The 23,764-nt window shown below is 40.2% G+C and overlaps 1 protein-coding gene across 6 annotated transcripts in view; it reads left to right on the top strand.

Annotated features, from left to right (window-relative positions):
• The window catches only part of MRTFA (myocardin related transcription factor A), a 169,817-nt gene that overhangs the window by 112,954 nt on the left and 33,099 nt on the right, over positions 1-23,764 (top strand). For 5 of the 6 annotated variants that reach the window (XM_036019657.1, XM_036019656.1, XM_028532989.2 and 2 more), the window contains one exon: positions 16,872-16,937. In XM_036019657.1, the coding sequence (XP_035875550.1) occupies positions 16,872-16,937 (66 nt within the window). Of the gene's footprint in view, positions 1-140; positions 1,256-16,871; positions 16,938-23,764 lie in introns of those variants that run through there. The other variant, XM_036019659.1, reaches the window with a different exon arrangement.

Raw genomic sequence — 23,764 nt, 5'->3', positions numbered from 1 at the left:
TGGTGAATGTCATGGTGGCAGCTGTTTCCTTAATTAGCTGGGTAGGTTTTCAATTCATTCTGTTAGTGTAGCTGCCCTGGTTGCCCACCTAGTGACTTGAGTGATCTCTAAGATATCTAAGGTATCTAAGATCCCTATGATATCTAAGGAATAAAGTCAGATTGTGAGGTAAGTTGAGGTCCACAAGATAAAGGTATGAATCTCAGATCTTGGTGAGCTGACGCTCTTGTCACAATCCATGGTCTCTGACACTAACCAGCATCTTTAAGAGCCTTTCTTTTCTTTCTAAATGAAAAAAATCACATATGTACCAAGCTATGTCTTCTTTTGGAGATTTTGTCAGCAAAATATTTGCAGATTGCTAAGAAGTGTCTGTTTATTCATTTGTTCATTTATTGAGCACAGTTGCCCATTAACTATTGTGTTTAATGGTACTCTTTTCAATGCTGTGGTATGGCTTATTTCAAAGTAAATTCTTCTTAGTTTTTCTCTGTACCTCCTCCTCTTCCCAGTTTGGTATCTTTCATCTATATAAACATTTTAAAAACAAATGCCAAATGAAATAAAATAGTGCAGTGTTTTAACTCTTTGTTCCTCTTTGGTGCAGACTGTGCACAAGAAGGGAAGGAGGCAAAGGAGAGAAGAGGGAACCTGGTCATGTGGTGCTGCTTGTCTGGCAGAAGCCTTTTAGTTCTGAGCAGAGAAACCAACTGTTTACTATTTTGGGTGAATGAGGTTGGTTGGTGGTGGCTGCGAGCATTTTCTCTAAGGGAACCCTCTTGTCTTCCAGGTCTACACATTGAAATCAGCCCTGCTTTTTGGCATTTGGGTAGAGGAGGGAGGTGTCTGTGTCGAGGCCCAGTGCTGACAGGAAGAAATGTTTTCCAGGAGACTTACTGATTCTGACCTTCTGCTGTCACTGCTTTTAATGCCCACTCCCTAAGGAAACTTGGGATGTAGCTGTTCTTGCAGCTCTCAGTGCTGCAGAAATGAAGTACCCACTTTAACCTAAAGAGCAATGCTAATCAGATCTGCAGCAAATACTAAATGGCCTCTTTAAGGCGTGAGGGAAGAAAGACGGGTTTATTGCAACACTGGCCCTTGGAGTCTCACATCTGCCCCAGCATACTGAAGGAGAAGACCAAGAATTATCAACACACGTGCAGGATTCTGCCACTCTCATGGATTGTCCTGAAGCCGGGAAAGGACAGCTACTCGGCAGTGTGCCTGGCCCCTTATCACAGTTTGCGGGAAGGTTGGCATATTTGTCTCTTTGGGATTTGCATGTTTTTTTTTCCTCCTCAATTTACTTCTGTCTTTTTTCCACTCCCCATTTCTCTGTAGCCATCCAAGCTCTGACTTTTGGTGGTTTATTGTCCCAGGGTTTAAAGCTCTTTGAGCTCTGAACAGATACATAACTACAAATGATACTTTAGGGTGTATTTCATGATCTGATTGTACAGCATTCAGGACATTTTACTTTCTTACTCCTCTCTTTCTACCCATGCAGAACTCATATACCAAATCAAGATTATGGAAGAATAATGAGAAACTCCTTTAGTCAGTTCCCCTTTATATGGGTCTAGTACAGTGTTTTGTCAATAAGACATACTTTGGCTATAGGTACAATACCATACAAATAAACAGGGAACTACTGATGATTATAACTTCAGTTTCTTCTATACTAAATACTGAAAGTGGATAGATGACCTCTAAGGTCTTGTAACACTAAGATAACATAATTTGTACAATTTTTTTAAAAAGACTTTATTTTTTAGAGAGGGGAAGGGAGGGAGAAAGAAAGGGAGAGAAACATGGATGTATGAGAGAAACACTGACTGGTTGCCTCTTTCATGCAACCAGCTGGGGACCTGGCCCACCACCCAGGTGTGTGCCCTGACCAGGAGTGGAACCGGTGACCTTTTGGTTCGAAGGCTGACACTCAATCCACTGAGCCACGCCAGCCAGGGCGATAACATAATTTAAAGTAAAACAACATTTGGAAGCCTTTTTACTTGTATTTCATGTTAGTTTTGGTTAGGGTGAACAGTTCAGACTGCCCTTACTAATTTTTTTAGTAATTGTAGAATGACTTTAGAATTTCATTCAGGGGTATGAAGGATAGCAGGAAACTCTTAATTAGGTTTAACACCCATAAAGGAATTTTCCTTTGCGAACATCCATCTTTTGATTTTTGAAACTGCAAAACAAACAAACAAACAAAACAACAACCCACAGATACATTTGAGTTCTGCAAAAAAGTTCAGTTTTAAATTTGAAGAAAACTCTCTCTGAAGAGTTCTGGGTTATGGAAAAAGGGGGGATAGGGACAGAATTTATCCAAATTCTGTTAAATGTGACTAGAAAAGAATTATCAGCATTTTTCCTCTCCTATCTTGGATACCCTCTATTACCCATTACCAGAATTTATATATATATACTTACTAGTGTTGATTACATAAGTTCTACTTTTCTAAGTAGAATTGTCTAAGTAGGTCTTGTTGTTACAAGACAAATTTGAATTTTTTAACTCTTTTGGGTCTTTATGAACATCTGACAAGATGGTTTGAGCATGTGGAATTGGCAGTGAAAGAATCCACTGAAGAAATGAATGATTATCAGTGCTCAGTTTGCAAAGAGAATAATTTACAAAACCGGTTGAGAGCAGTTGAGTTTTCTTTGAATATGTGGATGTGTTCTGCACTAATGTCTAAGAAACAGCACAGCAACAGTGTTAGAGGGAAGATTATTTGAAAGCCAGAGGGGTAGTATGGCTTGGGACTTGTATCTTTGGGCTGTTTGTTGCTGTTGACTTTTTGTAATCCAAAGGAGAGGATTGTAGTGTTTTAGAGTCTCAATCGGAGAATTAAGAATATCTTTGTTTTACATGTTAGAAGTGCATAGGAATTAGAAATGCAGACTTTTCATAAGTAGGATCAAAATGGTAATTATGGACAGCTACCGTAAGCAATTGACCGTGTTTTTCTGTTTTTTTGTTTGTTTGTTTTTTAACTGTGCTTAGAACCTGCACTTAGAATCTGAATGTCTACTGGATCTTGAGAAGACGCACTTCATGTGTTCTACGGATATAAATACACATTGTTTGTAAATTGCACAAAAGAAATAAGTTATGTGTTAGGTAGTGAAAGTATAAAGGATGTCTCATGGTACTCCTTTGGGGCTGAAGCAGGTTTTTGAGGGATAAAGATAAGTTCTTCCTTCAAACACTCACAGATACACAGACAGTGGAAATGAGTCTTCTCAGTCTTATGTTTTATTATTATAGATGAATCCCTAACAATCTTACTCGTTTGTAGTTTTCTTAGTTCTGTTTTTTCCTAATTAAAAAAAAAGATTTTTAAAGGCTGCCACACATTTTAAAAAGTAATTGTTTAGGATTATTAGGAGGCCACGTGTGATGCTTTTCTCATTGTTTTAGTTGACAGTTGGATATGCCCAGAAGGATAGGAACCAAACTTTTTAATCCACCTCTTATGGCATTAGGACCTATGTTTTTTCTTAACAGACTTTGGCAAGGATCAGATACGCATTTTTTAGGAAGAGTGAGCCATGAAAGATTGATGTTTTGTGGTTTAATGCACCTTTCTGGTGCAGCATGGCCCAGTACTGTATCTGTACTGTCCGGTATGGTTACCACTAGCCACATGTGGCTGTTGAGACTTGAAACATGACTGGAGTGACTGAGAAACTGAAGTTTTAATTTTGATTAAATGGCATATGTGGCAAGTGGCTACATTATTGGATAGCACAGTTCTAGACCCTACACAGTCTGATGTAGCCGGCCTTCCCAGCTACTTTCCACTACCCCCTTTCACAAACGCAATGCTGCAGCTAAATTGGAGCATATTAATTATGTTCTTATAGCATTTCCTACCTCCAGGACTTGGTTCATGCAGTTCATCTCTGGTTTATGAAGTCCTTCGAAGGTGATTTATATGCTGCCGCTCCCATGAAGCTTACCTAATCCTTTTCGTAATCTGGTCACTTACGATGTCTACAAACTCTTAAAGCACTGATATCACTGTCTTTATTACAGTGATTTCTTTTACATTTCTGATGTTCTCTATTACATTTATAAATTTCTTGAGGAGCTTATATAGTTTTTATGGTTGTAGGTGTGTGGTAGACTTAACCTTTTCTCTTTCTTTCCCCTTCCGAAGTGCTTAGCAAAGTGTGTTTGTTTATACATAGAAGGTGGTTAATATACATTAACTGAGTTAGTCTACTGAGGTTACCGTGCTTCTGGCACTAGAGGGCAGTATCATGCTCGTAAACAAAATGTGTTTATCCAAAATGACAGCTTTATTGAGTCTCGTAATAATTCTAGCCTTCATAAGGAACTCACATCTTTTATTTGTGTTAATAATGAATAACCTTTTTCCATAATTATCTTAAATTAGATTCAAAATATGATGTTGAACCAGGAAGTTGGTAAGATTCTTACTAAGAAAAAACTTGGTAGATTGGAGAAACACCAACCAAGGCATTAGGTAGGAGAGAGTAATTTCTTCAGGACGGAAGCCTTTGTCTGATAGGTAGCTAATGTTCCAGTACTGAGTTGATAGTCAAAAACCTGAAGCTCTTGCTTTGATCTTGCCATGGTGAGCTTGGCTATGTTGCTTTAAGCTTGACAAGCCAGTTTCTTTTGTTGTATAGTAGGTGTGATGTCTGCCACTAATCCATAGCGTCAAATAGGATTACATGTGTGAAAGTAGCTCTGTAAAGTATTACCTAAATGTATGGGTTATTTTCCTTCTCAATTCCTACCTTATACCTCGTACCAAGGAATATACATAGTAAGTGATTGAGTATGAATATTTTTGACATTAGTTTTTTTACATTTTAGGTAAAGAGTATACTCTGTTAAAGGTTGATGAGAGATAAATTGATAGAATTACTCTCACCTAGGCTGCACACACTGAGAAGTGATAATAGTCACAATAGTTTGGTTAACACATATCCTGTCCTTTGATGTTATGCAACCTTAAAATGAACTGTATGTGATGTGTGTGTGTAAATTATATAGAGTTTAGACTCTTTGTGGTCCCCTCTCTAGTGGATTTATTTTTTTATACCTTCTACCCTCCTTAATATTAACTTAAAATATTCAGAATGATCTAATTATTGTGAGGTTTTCAAACTCGTTATAGAAAACCAGGTTCAAATACAATTACTTAGCCAAACTGGTGTAGTTGGAAAATACGCATATTTTCCTGCCAGTTTTGTGGGTTAGAAAAGAAGCAAGCCATTCAAAAAGAGGGTGGTGTAGTGGTTGCTTTTTGTTGAAAACAACCATCAGCCTGAAGTCTTCTCTTGTAAATCATTAGATACATCAAATAAAATACTCAGCTGAAGTTCATGCAATCTCACAGTTACCAAACACTGTTGCCAAAGAGAATTGCAGTCATAATATCTGCAATCGAATCATTTCCTGTTCAGGCTTGCAGGTGGGGAGCTAAGTGAAACTGCAGTTCTCTAAGATTAGTTATAAAGAGAGTGCCTTGGTGGGAGAGGTCTTGATGGTATTAAATGACACCCTAGCAAATGTGGGGATAGAGAGGGTACCCTAGGATCCTGGAACTAACCAGACTTAAGGAATAGATCAGGCTGTGCAAGCCCACTCCCATGGGGTGATCTGACTAAAGCTCTTCTGGGGCACCAGATATGTGCTGATCACACTCGGGCAGTGGGCCAGGCAGATGGCACATTCCTGCACCGACCTTCGGAGGCTTGCCAGGTTACAAAGCTGGCATTAGAGGCATGGCTGTTCTCTGGCATGAACAACCCAGAGAGCCTGCATTTCATCTAGCATTTGGTCCTCTCCAATTGAGGGGATGCCTTGGAACTGGTTTGGTCTCTGAGGCCACTTAGGAGTTGGCATGCATTCTCATACCCCTTGCCCCTACCCTATCTTAGAGTTGAAATTAACTGTCAGCATAACCCCAGAACTCACTCACACCCTCTACGTGACTCCTCCAGACTGGGGATGACCCAGGGTTAACCGCTGAGATGCCATGACTCCCCTCCCTTCCCACACCAGTCTGTCTTCATTGACCCACATGTTTAGATTTGACTAAACATTCCATCAGAGAATAGGTAGGGGCCAGGCAAGTTAGGCTGCAACTTGTCCCTTCATTTGCTTCAGTGCATCCCTTTGCACTGGGTAAAGGAAGGTTGGGTGTGACCCACTCCTTAGGCTTCACGTTTTCTCTCTGCCCCTTTCCTGTTGCCCTTTTGATTTTTTAAAATCTGATACTGAGCCTCTCCTCCCCCCACTCACACCCGATGGAGTCTCCTATGCTATTTCTGTCGGTTTAATGATCCCCAGCTGTTGCTGTTTTCAGAGCTGGGAGAGACAGAGGAGCCACAGAAAGAGGGGGTCTTGCCTTGTGTGTCACAAGGGTGTCAGATAAGTCTGATGCATTTTTCTGAAAGAACTAGGGTGCAGCTTCTTAGGGAGAGATGTTAATACTGGGACGATTTGAAAATGCAGGAAGAGGGAAACTATAAGCTAGTATCAGAACATTTTAAAAATTAGCATTCTGCTGATAGGCGTGGCACAGTCTTACTCAAAATTATGCTAGAAAAATGTTGTATATGGTGACTGGGTAATAGTTTGATCACTTTGCATTCTACTTTTATTTTAGCTTTGTAGCTGGAATGTCCTCTCCACCTGTGGTATGTGCTGAAGGAGCCAAACATCTAAATAAAAAGGAGCATTCTGTCATAGGAAAATAATATGGAATTAATCCTGAAGTGGTCAGAGAAGGCATTGATTTCAGTTCTGCTTTAACTTAATGCAGGTTTGTTTCGTAAAATTTTGTGCAAAACCTGCAGTATTGAAATGTTCCACTTGCAAGTTGACCCACACAGACGTCAGGAAATACAAAGTTGCAGTCCCAGCAACGTGAACTCCTTTGCAGTTACATGCACCTTTACTTTGGAGAAATCTTTAGCAGACCTGGGGGATGGGGAGCCAGAAACCCCCACAGTTAAATGGGCTATTATATTGTAATAGACTGGCTTTTCTTTTATGTATTTGATCTTGAGAACCTTAACCCTTCCAATAATTGTAACTGATAGACTTGTAGCGGGTAGACTCTTACACTTTGGGTGCTGCGTGAAGTTTGATTTTACGGACTTCATTCTTCTGTAAAGAAGAAAACTCTGCTGTAGCCCTTACTGAAATTTTATTTTAATGTATTCCTTTAATTTTTTGAGATGAAGAGATAAAATTTTATATCACCTAGGATTTAAGAGTGAGAAATTACTGTTTTTTTTCTTTATAAACCCATAGAACATTTTCCACATAAATACTTGAAAAACTTTTAGACTTTTCTGTGTATATGTGTATTTTTAACCCATTTGGCCAAATTTCTGATTTCTAATCACGTCTTTGCTCCTTAGTTCTTCCCTAGGAAAAAAAACTATTTAAAAACTATTTTAATCAAAATTTACATTTTTATTTTTCTCAATGTCAGTTAAATGAAATGTCATTAATTACTATAAACACTCAAAATTAATTTCAAAAATATCAAACTAGGAAAGGCTATCAGTAGAGTTCGAAATACTTTACTAGAAAAAAACAACTTTCCAAGTATTTACAGAAATTAAATGAGGATACAGGCCTCCTTCATTATTTCAGTCCTGATAATTTTACCATGCTATATGTTTTTCAAGTCCATGTTACAAAGTTAGAGAAGGAGTAAGCACTCTAATGCAGTTTTAAAGGAAAATGTTTTTGTCACTTCTGGCTTGCTGTAAAGTTACTCTCCTTTTCTAGGTTTTAAATTGGCTCACCTGTCACCTGCCCTCAACAAAGTTGCATGCAAAATGTCAGCACCAGTAATACCAGCAGGGAATAGCAAATGAGATTCAAGGCTGCTCTTATTTTCTGGGCAAATGTTCAGAACTAATGCAGCTGGGAAAATGCTATTCCTGGTGCCTTTGACTTTGGAAGGGATTGTTCAGATGGCTCTGCCAGTCTAAAGGAAGCGCAGTCCTGGTTTATCGTCAGCTCAGACATCTGGCGCAAGTACACGCTATGCTCAGCCTCATGCGATGGGGTTGTTTGAGCATTGTCGTGTAGATCCTCAGAACAGGGGCTTGTGACATTGAAGCAGCTGGCAGTCTGAGATGTCTGCTGCAGTTAGAGAAGGAAACGGCTTCTTTTCCCCAAAGAGGAGATAAGCAACTACCCAAAATGAAATGGTGAGCCCCAGATTTCTGAGGATGTGGGAAAGAGTTTGATTTATTTAGTTATATATTTATATATAATTATTAATATTTTTTGCTCTTACTCTGGCAATAAATGTGATGTAGTAGAAAAAGCAGACTTTGGTGTCAGGCCAATCTGTGTTTGAACTCTGGCTCTGCCTCTTATTAGCTGTGAAAACAGTTACTTAATCTTCTTGAACCTCTGTGTGTTCATCTATAAAGTTGAGGTAGTACATAGTTCAAATAGCTGTTAAGATTAAATGAGTCACTGAAGTAGGATATCCAACCCAGTGAATGCATCATGTAGGAGGAGTTCAGCATATTAAATTCTCCATTTTATATCATAGCCTCCTTCTCAGAACAAGCCTTTTCTCACCTCAGTGCCTGTGTATTTGCTATTTCTCCAGATCTTTTCATGTTTATCATATTATTTAGTTTTCTGCTTAAGAGTCACCTTTCCCCTCAGAGGGGCCTTGCTTGTTTACTCCGTCTGAAATGACCACCCTCAGTTACTCTCTGTTCTCTTTTTCCTCTGTATTTTTCTTCACATAATGTACCACGAGAAATTATAATATATATAATTTGTTACGTTTCTCCCACTAGAACATGTACTCCGTGAGAGCTGGGACCTCATCTGTTCCTCATTTTACTGCCACATCACCTAGCACAGTGCCTAACATATAATAGGTGCATGATAAATATTAGTTTAATAAATGAATGAATCAACCTGGAATCTCCCTAGTGCCAAGGAAGAACCCCTGGCGGAATGCAGGAAGGAAGTTGTACCAGGAAGTGAGTGTTCTCTGCCTTTTCAGTGTGGATGTTTCTGCATTGAGAACTAATGGGAAGTAGGCCTGTGAAGTCCTCTTGCATCCTTCCAGAGCGCCTCTTGTCTCTGGGAGGAGTCCCTCGAAATGACCTTTACATGTGACCACTGTTACCCTGTTAGTCTCTCTTCCTTTTGGAATTTGAATATAAGAATTCTTTTCAGATCATAGAGTTGTGAAATGTCATATATTGTTCACTGAAATCACCTAGATTTCCCCTCGTTGGTAAGTACATAGATCTTTCCAGCCACATCATGCAGATAACATTATTAGTGTAGTGTCATTTTTAAACATGGGACCTGGTGTGTTTTTTGAAAGAAGAAAGTGCAACATGTAACAGTGGTTAAGGGCTCAGACTGTAGATTGAGATGGGTCACCTTGGACACATTACTTAATCTTTCTAATGCTCAATTTCCTCCTCTACACATAGTATTATATAATAATAGTGTCTTCCACAGAGCCTTAAGAATTAAATAAGATGATACATGCATGTTTACACTATTTCACAAGTACTGTATTATTATGCAATATAGAGACCTTTTATTTTGCATAATCTAGGAGCTGAGGTTCGGTTTTCATAAGCTTATCCTTTGTGAATTCGCAGGTTAGATGTATAAGTAGCCCAGGTATACCAGACCAGGGGGTGCCTGTTCTCTCTGCCTGTATTCCCCATGATACTCAGGTTAAATAGAAAACATTTACTGTTTTTTGATATTTTAATTTCTAAAGATGATTATTTGAGGAAGATTTTTTTTAAAGATTTTATTTATTTATTTTTAGAGAGGGAAGGGAGGGAGGGGAAGAGAGAGAGAGAGAGAGGGAGAGGGAGAGAGAGAGGGAGAGAGATTCAATGTGCGGTTGCTGGGGGTTCTGGCCTGCAACCCAGGAATGTATCCTGGCTGGGAATCGAACCTGGGACACTTTGGTTCCCAGCCTGCGCTCAATCCACTGAGCTACGCCAGCCAGGGGGAAGATTTTAACTCATGGTTACACACTGTGTACAGAGATGGAAGAGAAATTGATGGAATTGTGAAAGAGATGGATGATTCAGCATATTGGTAAAATAATCAAACTTGAAATCTCATTATACATGGTTTTTGGTTGGCATATGTGACTTTAAACAGAATTAGAAATTCCTGTCTTCAAGTCTTTGCAGTATTACATTATTGTGTACTATATATGATTATGTCACAATCATTTTATAAATTGAATTTATTAAAAGGCCCATTGTTATTTGTTCTTTATAATTAAATAATCATTTACAGAAATAATTTCTTTCTGTCCAAGACAAGGTAACATTTCAGTTTGAAAAAACCTTATCTTTGATATATTTTAGTAATTGATTCATTAATCTTTCTAAAGGGAGAATCAAATCCATGAGTTTTTTTAAGTAAACATTTTCTTTTAGAATAATTTTAGTCTTACAAAAAGTCACAAAGATAGTACAGAGAGTTTCCATATACCCTCCACCTTGCCGTCCCTAATGTTAACATCTTTTTTTTTTACTTACTGCACTTTTTTAAAGATTTTATTTTTAGAGAGAGGGGAAGGGAAGGAGAAAGAGAGGGAGAAAAACATTCACCTGTGGTTGCCCCTTACGCACCCCCTATTGGGACCTGGTCTGCAACCCAGGCATGTGCCCTGGCTGGGAATTGAACCAGCAACACTGTGGTTTCCAGGCCCACACTCAATCCACTGAGCTACACCAGCAGGGCTCTAATGTTAACATCTTATATAACCATGCTACGTTTGTCAAAACTAAGAGATTAACATTGGTACACTACTAAGTAAACTCCAAACTTTATTTGGATTTCATGTGTTTTCCCATCGATGTCCTTTTTCTGTCCCAAGATCCAAAATAGGGTGCCACATTTAACCATATGATTTTTAGATGGTGGATCAGTAGGATCCCAGAGAGAATTCACTTTCCTTTTCTCACCTCCACTTTTTTTTTGGTGGGTGGGTCTTAAATCTGGATCTGAATTTCAGCAGGTCCCTCTTTTTTGGATAACAGATGAGTCAACCTTTCGGAGTCCTTCAACCACTACTTCCATATTGACAGCTTAGATATTCAGGAGCATACTTTCAACACTCACTGTGTATTTAATTTTATTAATGACTGGGTAGCGATTCTTCTGCCTTTCTCTGAGTTTTGCTTTATACACACCAGGTTGTCTAGAGTCTGGGAACAGAACGTACTTCTTCACTGACTGCATGTTCCAGAACTGCCTTCCAAAAGGAAACAGTTCTCTTTCTTTTCTCTTTTCCCTTCCCTCTCCCTTACCCCCGTCTTTCGATTCTTTGATGTTTTTGGTCCCCCCTTAAAGGTAGTTCTGTTAAGTATATTGCATTCACTTGGAACTTATGAAATATTTATATAATCAAGTCAATATGCAGTGCTTACTCCTTTCCCCAGAAATCATAGTCAGGTTGACAGTAAACCCTTCTGGTTAAGGGTAGGGCTAATTATAGAATACATTGGGACTTTAAAATGCTGTTGTTTATGCTAAAAGCACAAGCCAGAAATACATTTTTGGTTCAGTGTACACTGTGCTAACCCATTCAGGCTCATTTCCCAAGTTGAAGGAAGAAAATTAATCACGAAAAGGATTAGAGAAACTTAGTTTAGAAAGCTTAAGGAATTATGTATAAGAAGTAAAAGAAAAAAAATTCAGACTTGCTATGGGGCAGGGAATTGAAAACTAGGGAGCAGGAGAGTCAGTGGAAAGGAAGAAGGAAATGCAGGCATCTCTCCTCTCTTTTACATCTTGTAGGTTCTATCAGGAAAGACTTGTGGGAGATTACAATAAGTAGGGGCCCAGAGGAGTGAGTGTTACCTCTTGGGAATGACATCAGAAAATTCCTTGAACTTTAACACATACTGATCTGAGGATCAGTTTAATCCTCACCCGAGGACATTTTTTCACTGCTTTGGAGAGAGAGAGGAAGGGAGAGAGAAACATCGATGCAAGAGAGAAGCATCAATTGGTTGTCTCCTGTACGCGCCCGAACCAGGGATTGCATACCTGGACAGGGGATTGAACCTGTAACCTACATATGTGCCCTGACTGGGAATTGAACCTGCGACACTTTGGTTATGGGACGATGATCCAACCAACTGAGCCACACTGTCCAAGGCCAAGGATAAAATATTTTTAAGGCCCAGTTTATACGTCCCCTGGTCCTATCCCACATAGAAAGGATCTTGTTTCTCTTTCTTTGTCACTTCCAGTGTTGGGTAATATCACCTTTGCACCTAAAAAATAGATAACTATTTGAATTTTGTTTTTAAGAAACCAACATTTCTTTATTATTTATGCACACATGTATATTACATTATAAGACTAGATGACTATAATTTGGCAGGGAACCTTAGTAACAGGGCAAATGTGCTAGCTAAAATTGAATTTTCCTATGACTTCTTAAGTAAAAATCTGTAGCACAGACACCAGTGTTTTTCTTATAGCATCGTAATTACTAATTTGAGTTTATTTTTTTCCCATTAGACTTAAGAATTCTACAAGAATGAGAACAATGTCTTAATTCACATGCATATCTCTAACACCCAGCCCTGGCTTTGAGGGTACAAAAGATGTTTGAATGCGCGAATTGAATCATGGAAACAGTCAGACTGCCTAGTTGGGATGTGGTATCTGAGCATGTTTTCTCTGAAAATACTTTTCACTGTTTTAAGTACTTATTTGATGGTCATTTCCTCCATGGAAATGTATGAACTTCACTGGAGGCAGTGATTAAGTCGCTCTGGTCCCTACTATATCCCCAGCAGCAAGTGAAGTGTCTGCTGTATATAGTGGACCCTGTACTCCTTAACTGAGTGCCTAAGGGAAGTTTTGACAAGGGACTGAGGGAGAACTGAGTAAGGCATGAATATGGAGTGAGTAGATGTGCTGACCAGCTAGAGCAGCTAAGCAAATAAGTGTAAAGAATAAATGAAACTGCCAGCCTTCTCTTATTTTCCTTCAGCTTACCCTGAGCTCTCTGTTTTTCAAGGAGTTTTAATATCTTAAACAATTGACTGTATTATAGTAAAGAGGAAATGTGAAAAGTTAGTTATCACAGAATGTTAAAGGAGGAAGAACTATGGATTCCAGTGTGTGTCCTCTTTAATATCCTTTATCCTTTTCTTATAAGACATTGATCATAACTTGTACCTATTTACATGTGATTTGCTGTGTGTTATCCCATTGGACTGAAAGCTTTCTGTGCGCAGAGACCATAGGTGTATTCAGCACCTGGCACAGGGCCTGGCAGATAGTATAGGCGTGTCTCAGAGATGTTGTGGATTTGGTTCCAGACTACTGCAACAGAATGAGTATTGCAACAAAGTGAGCTATAATCTTTTTGCTGGTGGAAGGTCTTGCCTTCCATTGTAAAGAAGAAACATAGATCTGTGAAGTGCAATCAAGCTAAGTGCAATAAAACGAGGAATACCAGTAGTTGCCAAATAAACGTGTTAGTTGTGTGAATGGAGAACCCTCTCCCCATCCCAACTCCCAATCCCCGTTTTGGTGGTGATGCTGTAGTAACCCAGGCAGCAGAATGTGAGGAATAGCCTCTCCTGCAGGCACCCTTCACTTACTCTAACCATACATTCTAAAGATGAAACTAGTTGAGTGTTTAGAGAATAATGGCCTTGGGTGTTCTGAGTGATAGGTGATCTAGGTTTACAATTTGGGTGTTACTAAATGACTTTTCAGGCTTGTTGGATAAACCGAGGTATAAAACACACCAAAAAAGTAGGTATATTTCAATGTTGCAAAGATGAGTATTCTAATTATCAGCATGCTACATACACATCGTATAAGGCTAAAATCCACACTGTTCCTTCTCTGGCCTTCCCAATGGAAGCCACAGAGCTGGGCTTGAGAGCACAGCACTTATTTTTGCTTTTGCTTTTTACTCCTGATTGGCCCAATTGTTTTGATGTGTCCATTTCTTGGGCATTTCCAGGAAGCTCAGAGAGTCTCAAAGAAATTGGATCCAAGGAGTAACACTCTAAGACACATCATAATTAAATTACCCAAGATTAAAGATAGAGAATCTTAAAAGCAGCAAGAGAAGGAGAGAGTTACCTACAAAGGAGTTCCCATAAGACTTATCAGCTGATTTCTCAAAAGAAACCTTACAGGCAAGAAGGGGCTGGAAAGAAGTATTCAAAGTCATGAAAGGCAAGTCCCTACATCCAAGATTACTCTGTCCAGCAAAACTATCATTTAGAATGGAAGGGCAGATAAAGTGCTTCCCAGATAAAGTCAAGAAAAAGGAGTTCCTTATCATCAAGCCCTTGTTATATGAAATTTTAAATGGACTTATCTAAGAAAAAGATCAGAAATATGAACAGTAAAATGACAACAAACCCACAACTATCAACAACTGAACCTAAAAAACAAAAACAAAAATGAACTGAGCAAACATCTAGAACAGGAATAGAAACACAGAAATGGAGATCACATGGAGGGTTATCAGCAAGGTGGGGTAGGAGGGAGAATGGGGGAAAAGGTACAGGCAATAAGAAGCATAAATGGTAGATACAGAGTAGATAGGGGGAGGTTAAGAATAGTGTAGGAAATAGAGAAGCCAAAGAACTTAATATGTACAACCCATGGACATGAACTAAGGGAAGAGGGGGATGCAGGTGGGAGGTGGGGTGCAGGGCAGAAGGGGAAAAAAGGGAGAAAAAAAATGGGACCATTGTAATAGAATAATCAATAAAATTTCAAAAAAAAAAAGAATAACGGTGCATATGTCCTATAAATGTTAGTTACTAGTGTGACTATTGCTATTTACATGTATTTTAATCTGCTGAGTTTTGTTGCTCACAGTGTTAATTTGTTTTAAAAAAAACAGAAAAAGAATATAGTATAACTTCCTGGTTAAATTTCTTAGACTATGTGTATCATCAGTTTGAAACCTAGTTCAATTCAGGAAACAATTATTAGATGCCTACTGTGTATAAGTGCTGTGGTGGCGGGGGGGGGCACACATTAACAAGATATACAGAGTCCAGTGTAAAAAATGCCCCTGTTTTATGAGCTGATCATCTATGCCAAATCTTTTATTACAAAATCATAAGCATATAATTCTGTAACAAAACAGTGTCACACTGAAGCACATCATATGACATTCTGGGTGAAATTTTCAAATTACTGTCCATCTTATGCTAGACATTCATGTACCCGCCCAACCCATACTCAGTGGCGTTACTTCTGCCCCACCCTGAATTTCCTGCTCTCCTAGAGTTTTCAAACTGGCAGGAGAGAGGAAGTATATTCAGAGGTTAAGTGTTACACAGGAAAAAACATTGCTTTACTTCTTATGTCAGATAAAAAGTAGTTCACCAAAGACCTAGACTGATTCTGAATGCTTGAGAGTCAGAAAGGTTAGATGCAGGTGGTAGGCGTTTCCAGGTGGAGCGAGTAAGAGTTGGGAGAGTGCATGGTGCTTGAACAAGAGTGACTTGGACAGCCTTGGGGCGGCTTAGAATGGAAGACACGTAGCACAAGTAAGGACACGAGCCAGTGAACTCTCATTGCCACATGGGAAAATGAGCAAGAAACTTGACAAAATAGGACGATTGAGGAGGTGCAGGAGATGAAATTGGCTCAAATATTTTAGTATTAGACCTGGGGAGGACAGTGATGCCGTAAAAGAGAAAATGAGTGTGAAGTGGGTTAGGTTTTGGGGAGAAAGACAGGTTCTACCTTGGTCCTGCTGGATTTGAGATATGGTCAGAAGCCTAGTTACGATTCTGCCATTCTTGGAGGCTTTCCTAAAAATCACTCTGTGGATAGAAAAGGCAGATATTAGGGTAATATGATTCCTGATGGATGGCAGGTTCCTCTCAGATGTGACTTGCAGGGACCTTGTAATTGAAGACTTATTATGTAAGGGGACTGTCCTTGGCCCATGGGGCCCTCCCAACCTTCCTTTTTTGAACATTTTCTCACCTAGCCTTTGGATGTAGGCCACGGCATCATCATTGTGCATGGTGTGTAGTGACAGTGCCCTTTAAGTTTTATTGGCATTTGAAATAAAGATCTTGACTAATAAGTTGTTTCATTAAGGGGTGCTGCCAGAGAGGAAACACGAGAAACACCTGTCAGCCTTCTCTAGCCCATGTGCTGTGAATCATCTAGGGTTTTTTTTTTTTTCCACCTCTACAGAGGAAGGCTCTAAGTGAAGAGGAAAAAAAGAATTGTATTAATGGTAAAATATTTTCTGGTCCAGAGAAATGCATTCCTTGGTAAAAATAGGTATGATTTTTAGATACAGATGAAAAGATTTTACCAATACTTCCTGATCTATGTAAATAGTTATATCATTCACTATATTTATGGTGGTAAACATTTGCTACCAGGAAGAAAGTGTGAACTATCTAGGAAGCTCTTTCTGCTGGGTTGTGGCCCTAACATTTTCTTTGAGTTAAGCATTTGTGTGTGAAGTTTGTTTCTTTGGGTTTTTTTTTTTTTTTTTTTTTTTTTGTCTTAAGAGGAGGACAGTGTTGTAGGAGGTTTTGAGCAAGAGGCAAGAGTTTGGTACTTTGTGGATTGTTATCACCCTGCAAGACCCTTCGCAACTTCCTCTTGCCGCCCACAGCAGAATACGGAAACCCTGCTGTATCAGGCCACTTCTGCAATTACAGTCACAATTCAAGGGGATCCTTCTTTTACACTACACCCTTCTGTTCTGAGACTTTGTTTGCATTTGAAAATGAGTCTTTCATGGTGGAATGCCCAACCGAGCCTTCATCTCTCCTCTCTCTCCTCTCTCTTTGCTGCCCTGCAGTGCTGCAGTTGAAGCTCCAGCAGCGGCGGACGCGAGAAGAACTGGTGAGCCAAGGGATCATGCCGCGTAAGTACCATTCTCTTTCGGCATTTGATTGAGTTGCTTTTAGGACAAAATTGTGTGTACCCAGTATGCCCCGGAAGGCATCCAACAGAATACAAGAGCAACAGGTTTCATCTTTCACTCTGCTTGCTTTTTTTTTTCCCCAAGTTCAGTGGCGCTCAGTCACTAACAGTGAGGATAACTGCCCTAATTGATTGAGTTCAGTGAAACAAGCAGCATTACATTTAACAGTGCAATTATTGGCTTTTGAATCGCACCTTTAAAGGGTTTCTACACCCTGTTGCACTTCCCTTTATAGGAGGAGTAGATCTTGATCTGGAGTATTGTGAGGAAGAACCCACTTCATGCCTATGATTTGCCATAGTGTTGAGGTTCTTTTAGAGAGAGAAAACAACCTTTTTCTACCTGGTATTTTGAATCGACCGCAGTTTTATTTAGAGTGAGATCCTCGGGGTACCCTAAGGCTGGCATGACTATGAGTGTGCCTGTAATGGAGACTTAGATGGGGTTGCAGATCTGGGCACAGTGGGTGCAGAGCTGCATCACTCAGGGAGAAATTAAACCAACCTTGGAATCTGCTAGAGGAATAAGAAATTTGCTTCTAATACCAACAACATAACAAACTGAGTGGAAGCAGGAGCCAGCAAGATTTTGCTCTTTTTGACATTTTTTTTAAGTCATAAACAGTGAGCTTAGGCGCTCCTTCTTTTATTGCTACTTTGCTACTTGAATATACCCTAATAAAGTTTTAAAAAATGTCATACAACAGCTCATAGCTTCATGGGGGGAAGCTGATGTTTTTCATATTAACACAGTGTCTGCTGACCTACTACCACTGTATTTTCCTAATTCTCACTCATTCATTCATTCATTCAAAATATTTGAGTACCTACTATATGCCTGCCGATACAGCAAGATAAATCTAGCTCCTGCTCTCAGGAGTTTTATGTTTAGAAGAATACTGATAGTAAACAAGGAGACAGATTAATAAACAAGGTAACTTCAGAGTATGGTAAGTGCTACAAAGTAAATCAACTGGTTGGTATGTTAATAAGTAACAGGATGGGGTAACTTTGTAGAAGATGGTCAAGAAAGGCCTCCCTGAACAGGAAATATTTGAGCGGTGATCTGAAGGATGAGATGGAGTTAGCCATTCAGAAATAGATAGAGGTCCCAGGGAGAAGGAAAAGCAAGTATAAGGCCCTAGTACAGGAAAGAGCCTGGCATGTTGAAAACCTCAAGGAAGCCATTGTGGCTGGGGCCTAGTAAGTGAGAGGAGAGCAGGGCCAGTTAAGATTCGTACGGTGGGCGGGGCCAGAATGAGGCTGTACCAACCACACAGAGGAGGCGGATTTTGTTTTAAGTACAATGGGAAGCCATTGGAGGCTTTTAAGCAAGTGAAGATGTGATTTGATTTCTGTCACTGTGATGGCAGGTCCATTTCTGAGAGCTAGAATCGTATGGCAAGTATAAGGAGCCTGAGCTCTATTTCTGTTCCTAAGCATCGGTCTCAAATTTGTCTTTTTGTTCTCTACAATTAACCACGAGGTCATTTCCCGGCATTATGCTTCTTTTCTAGGGAAGGGAAGGATTCCCCTCCCCCGCCCCTTAAAGTGTAAGACAGAACAGATGGCTTGTGTGTGCAGTGGGTCAGTAATGTGATGAGGTGGGGCGGTGTTGTGCTTTACGAAACACTCCAGATGTGCCCATCCACAAACCTCTGTAGAAGAACAAGTTATTAAGAGTCTCATCTACTTGTCCCTTTCACCAAGGACATCACCTGTGTAGCAGGTGCTTTGTGCCCAGGATAGTCCTAGGCGCTATAGAGATTAAAGAGGTATGTCATGCTGCCTGCCCTCAAGACATTTAACAGTTTATTTGGGTAGCTGAACTTGACTCACACACAAAATAAAGGGCAATTCAGTGCCGATCAGTGCAGTGTTCACTGCAGTTACAGTGCTAGTTCTGAGAGCCTACTGCCACCTCTCAGAATCTGAGTATGTTTAGGATCTAAAAGCCATGCAGCAGCGCCCTGCACCCTTCCCTCTGTCTTTCGTTTGATATCAGGGGCTTCTGGAGATCACTCTTTAATACGGTTTATTGAACGCAGCCTCCTAGCTTAAGTGCTCCATGTTGTTAAGACAAGTCATGCTTCAATTTTTGGTGTTATCTGCGTATGGGTTTTCTCTCCAACTAGACTGTGAGCTCCTTAAGAAAGTATCATCTTATTTATGTTTCTGTCCCCAGTGTCTGGCACTGAACGAATGACTGAAGACAGCCAGTTTTAAAGTGTGTGGGGTGTACGCATGACAGACAGAAACAGATAACCACTCTGTTGCAAACTTGTTGGATTTCTGGGCATGAAATTTGAAATGACGCTCCTGTTCTGTCAGGAGCCTGGGTTCAAAAATGTTCTGAATATCTAATTGTGTAATTTGAATTGTTCTCTGTATCTGAGAAGTGAGAACAATGGCCCTTCCTATTGGAATAGAAAAGACCTGCTCCTGTAAGAATACTGCATACTCCCTCATAAGCAAGAGCCGCCTCCAGCTATGAACAGTCTTGGCTTTCGGCTTTTCTGGTGAAGGAAGTGAGTAGCAAACTCTTAGACTAGGAGAGAGAATGTTGAGGCCTGGGCTTAGCTTCCAGTATGAAATCCCCTGCTCACCCACATACCTGGTTATACACAGATAGGGTCCCCAAAGATGTGGCTCACACGGTGCCAGCCCCCCGTACTGCGAGTGACCTGCTTCCTCGCCACAGCTCTGCGCCCACTCTCCGGGTTCCTGGTGTGGCCTCGGCCATCTTCCACCAGCATCTCCGCGTCTCTCAGAGAAAGTATAAGCAGTGCTGGGGGCAGATCATAAATGACCAGCGGGTTGTTGCTGGTTATTGGAGATTTGGAGACCTGAAAAAGTAACATCTGGTCTGAAGTGCCTGCTTCCATTTCCCATCTTGCTGGCCGGAAGAGTTTCTGAAAAGTACCTTCATTTTTACGTTTGCTGTCCAACTTAGGACGTAGGTGGGGCCCGCAAGCTGGGAGAACAGAGTAGTGTAGCATGGCTGTATTCTGCTTCATCACTTATGTGTTTATATCTTTTATCAAATTCTTCTCATCTCAATCTGTTTTTCTAGCTCTGGGAAGAAAAACCCACCCATATCGTTTCCCAGATTACCCATGCACAGTTCCCATGTAGGACCGGCTTTCACTTCTGACATTGCATCTGTGGGACACTGTCTCCAGTTTGCTCTCTTGCCTTCAGGGTTGGTCGTGTTTCTGCATGTCCTTCAGAGTTGGGCTATGGCCTTTCCATAAAGTCCAGGGGACTAAAGGATCTCTCAATTAAAGGATCCAACTAAAGGATCTACACTCTTCTCTCTGCTGCTTGATATGCTCTGTTCATGCTGGCACCTAAACCGCGAGGTATAGAAGTTGGTTTCTGGTGTATTTTTAAACAGGATCATTTCCCAGAATCCTTCATTCTCATCATGTAAACACATGTCTCCTTTAACACCACTGAAACCCTACCAAACGCAGCGTGCCAGATAGCAAAGGGTTACATATTCCAGGCCTTAAGCTTTCTTTAATGATGTCTGAAGCTCTGCATGTCTTGAGGGAGAGTAGAAGTGGCAGACAGGAAGCTGGTGTTTAACTCCCAAGATAAAGATCGGGAATGCTTCTGTGTTCAGAGAAGACTCATAGAAGAGACGGGTCTTGTGTGGTACACTTCGGTCTCAAACAGAGCGTCCCCCACAGCCTCTCTCTTTGACATTTAAAGGTACACAGGGTCATAAGGTTAAGGTGAAAACTAAGAAAAATGTTCTGGCAATGAAAGCTGCTGCAGAGGAATAACCTTTTAAAGGAAAGCATGGAAGTTCTGACCCAGACAAAAGTCTGACCGAAAAAAAAGTCTCCTGTGCTCTTTCTGGATATGAGAGAAGAAACTTGTTTGTCTCTTCCTCCTCTACTTTTTGTCATTCTGTTGTGGATTCCTGAGAAAATTCTCAGAGTGGCATGTTTCTGATGCTATAGTTAATCCTCAGTTTATTATCTACCAAGTGCTCGTAATAGAAAAAGCTTGGTACCTTGGCAAGCACATGAAGAAATTATTTTTTTCTGTCTTACAGATCTCTAAGGACCTTGCCGCGTTTCTTGAGTGAGCTTGTTTTTTCATCTTAAGTGGTGCTTCTGTGCACCCAGCCAGTGTCATTGGCAGCATTTACCTTTGAATGGTTGGTAGGACCATAGAGTGTGAGGGCGACACAGCCCCGAGGGGACAGCCAGTCAGTGTCAGTCCGCAGGCCTCACAGACTGCCTTGCCCTAAAAGGCACTCAAAACAAGTTGCTAAGTGAAAAAGTGAACAAATTGGCCACTTGTTTAACTGGTTCATGGGTCCGTAAGCGGGCCCCGTGTGTCTCACTTTGAAACTGAAGAGAGTGGCTTCGTGTCATGAGTTCCTGTAGTTCTGTATTTTTAATAAACTTCATTACATCTTGACTCCCTAACACTTCAGTTCTACGGTTTGATCCCTTTGTCACGATTCAGCCATCAGTGTTAGCTAAGAGGTCTGCACAGAGACAGGGCGGCCCAGCTGTAGCTCTCGTAGTTAACCCGAGCTGTGACTCTACTGGGCCCCAGTGTGAGCTGAAAGCCTCCTCCTCATCAGACTGCAGCAGTCCCTACACCAAGAAAAATATAATTCTGCACTTTGCAAAAGGTTATTTAATGGCTGGAAGTGTTAGGTTTGATTACTATGATCCCTTTTCCTATGAATCTAAAAATCTTGATATTCTTGTTATTTGTAACTTGGGGGAATTGTTATTTATATTATTCTTCACCAAATATAAAACTGAGTTTCAAGATTCTCCCTCCTGAGTACATATGGATCAAATGCATTTTGGTAAAGGTCGTTTAAAACTAATTTGTTTTTGTAATTCCTAAGAAGTTTCAGAGTTTCTTGTAATGAGAAAGCAACTGGGATGCCACGTGATCTACATTCCCCAAGTTACTGTGAATTCGGAAGCACTAGCCTCTAGACCAGCCCTGCCTGGTAGCACTTTCACCGATGGTAGAGATGTTCTACGACATTAGGCACATGTGCTGTTGAGCCCTTGCAGCGAGACTGGCTTGAGTAAGGAGCTGGATTTTTAATTTAATTTAATTTAAATTAGTTTAAATTTAAATAGTTACAAGTGGTAGGTGGCTATTTTAATAGACAATGGACTATTAGACCTTACTGTGCCTCTTAGGACCAAGGTAACTTTGGTTAACTTTTTTGAACTCAACTTCAACTTTTAAAAAATGAGTGTCATAATACCTGTCTTACCTACTCCACAGAATGAGTTTGGAGATAAGTGAGATGATGTGTTGCTCATTATTTTGAAATTGTTGTTCTCAGTGAACAACGAGAGGAGCATTAGCTGCGATCTGCTGTCTCGTGAATCCGAAAGCAGCTTTTATTGGGTTGGCCAAAAATTCCTTTAGCTTTTTCCTATAAAAATAAGACACATTTTTCATTTTCACCAATAACTATTGATTTGGCTATTTTGAATATGTTGGATGTCTCCTGTTACTGGCTAGTAGGTAGAGGCCAGGACTGCTGCTAAACATCTTCCAATGCATAAGACACATCCCCACAGCAGAGAGTTATTTGGGCAAAGTGTCAGTAGTACCAATAGTACCAAGAAACCTTGCAAACCACTTTTGCCACATTCGACCAGTCACAGCACCTCCTCCACGCACTACACAAATCTTTCTTTTGCGTTTGTTGTGTGTTTACATTTCTTGAAATAAAGCATAATACTTCAAAATGTTGCATATTTTCTTCCATCTTTAATATTAAAGTGGCTGCATAAAAATTCACCAATTTTGGCCCTGGCTGGTCAGGCTCAGTGGATTCAGTGCCAGCCTGCGAACCAAAGGGTTGCCGGTTCAATTCCCAGTCTAGGGCACATGCCTGGGTTGCAGGCCAAGTCCCCAGAAAGGGGCATGTGAAAAGCAACCACACATTGATATTTCTCTTCCTCTCTCCCTGCCTTCCTCTCTCTAAATAAATACATATATATATTTTAATTCACAAATTTTGATGTTTTTTGTTAATGCACACTGATATGACAGCTGTCACAATACAACCTAACAAAGTTGTTTCGAATGAAGTTAAAGACAAGCACTACTAGAGCCATTGTACAGAAAAAAAGTAACAAAATTTTTGGCCAATCCAATAATATATATATGTATATCAATAATTTCTGCCAAAACCAGTGTTTGGGAGCAGGAACTATTTTCAGTAAATAAAAACCTCCTTAATTCAATTTTTCTTCCTACCTGTGGATTTAACAATTGCTGAAAATCATTATGAATCAAAGAGCCACTCACCAACATTGTTCTCTGTTAAGATTGCCCCTTTTTCAATCCTGCATTAACAGGACTGTCATTTTATTAGCTTGCCTTCCATGGTGGTGGATGTTTCTTTTTTAACCTCTCTTAAAACAATTAAACTAGTGCCCCAGTTGGAAGCCATGTCTGTCAGTTTGTTTGTTTGTTTGTTTGTTTGTTTCTGGACAACTTGCCAAGAGACGGAAACGTTTCACCAGTGGGGACGTAGTAGTGATTCCAGAGCAGATGAGATGGTGTGGTTTGAGGCTGAATTGCCCTTTTGTTTTTTAAACTTAAAGATTTAGATGACAAAATCTTAGGCTTCAAGGAGATGGCATTTATTTGTTATTGAGTGAAGTATCATACGATTGGAGAGATACATGTCTCGACAGAGACTTTGTAAATTGTGAGTTTGGGTGGGGGCCGGGTGAGAATCGGTCCTCACTTGGGCCA

The sequence above is a fragment of the Phyllostomus discolor genome, chromosome 2 (genome assembly GCF_004126475.2).
Source record: "Phyllostomus discolor isolate MPI-MPIP mPhyDis1 chromosome 2, mPhyDis1.pri.v3, whole genome shotgun sequence".
NCBI lineage: Eukaryota > Metazoa > Chordata > Mammalia > Chiroptera > Phyllostomidae > Phyllostomus > Phyllostomus discolor.
Note: the sequence above shows the minus strand (reverse complement) of the source record. Positions and strands in the feature narration are given on the sequence as shown.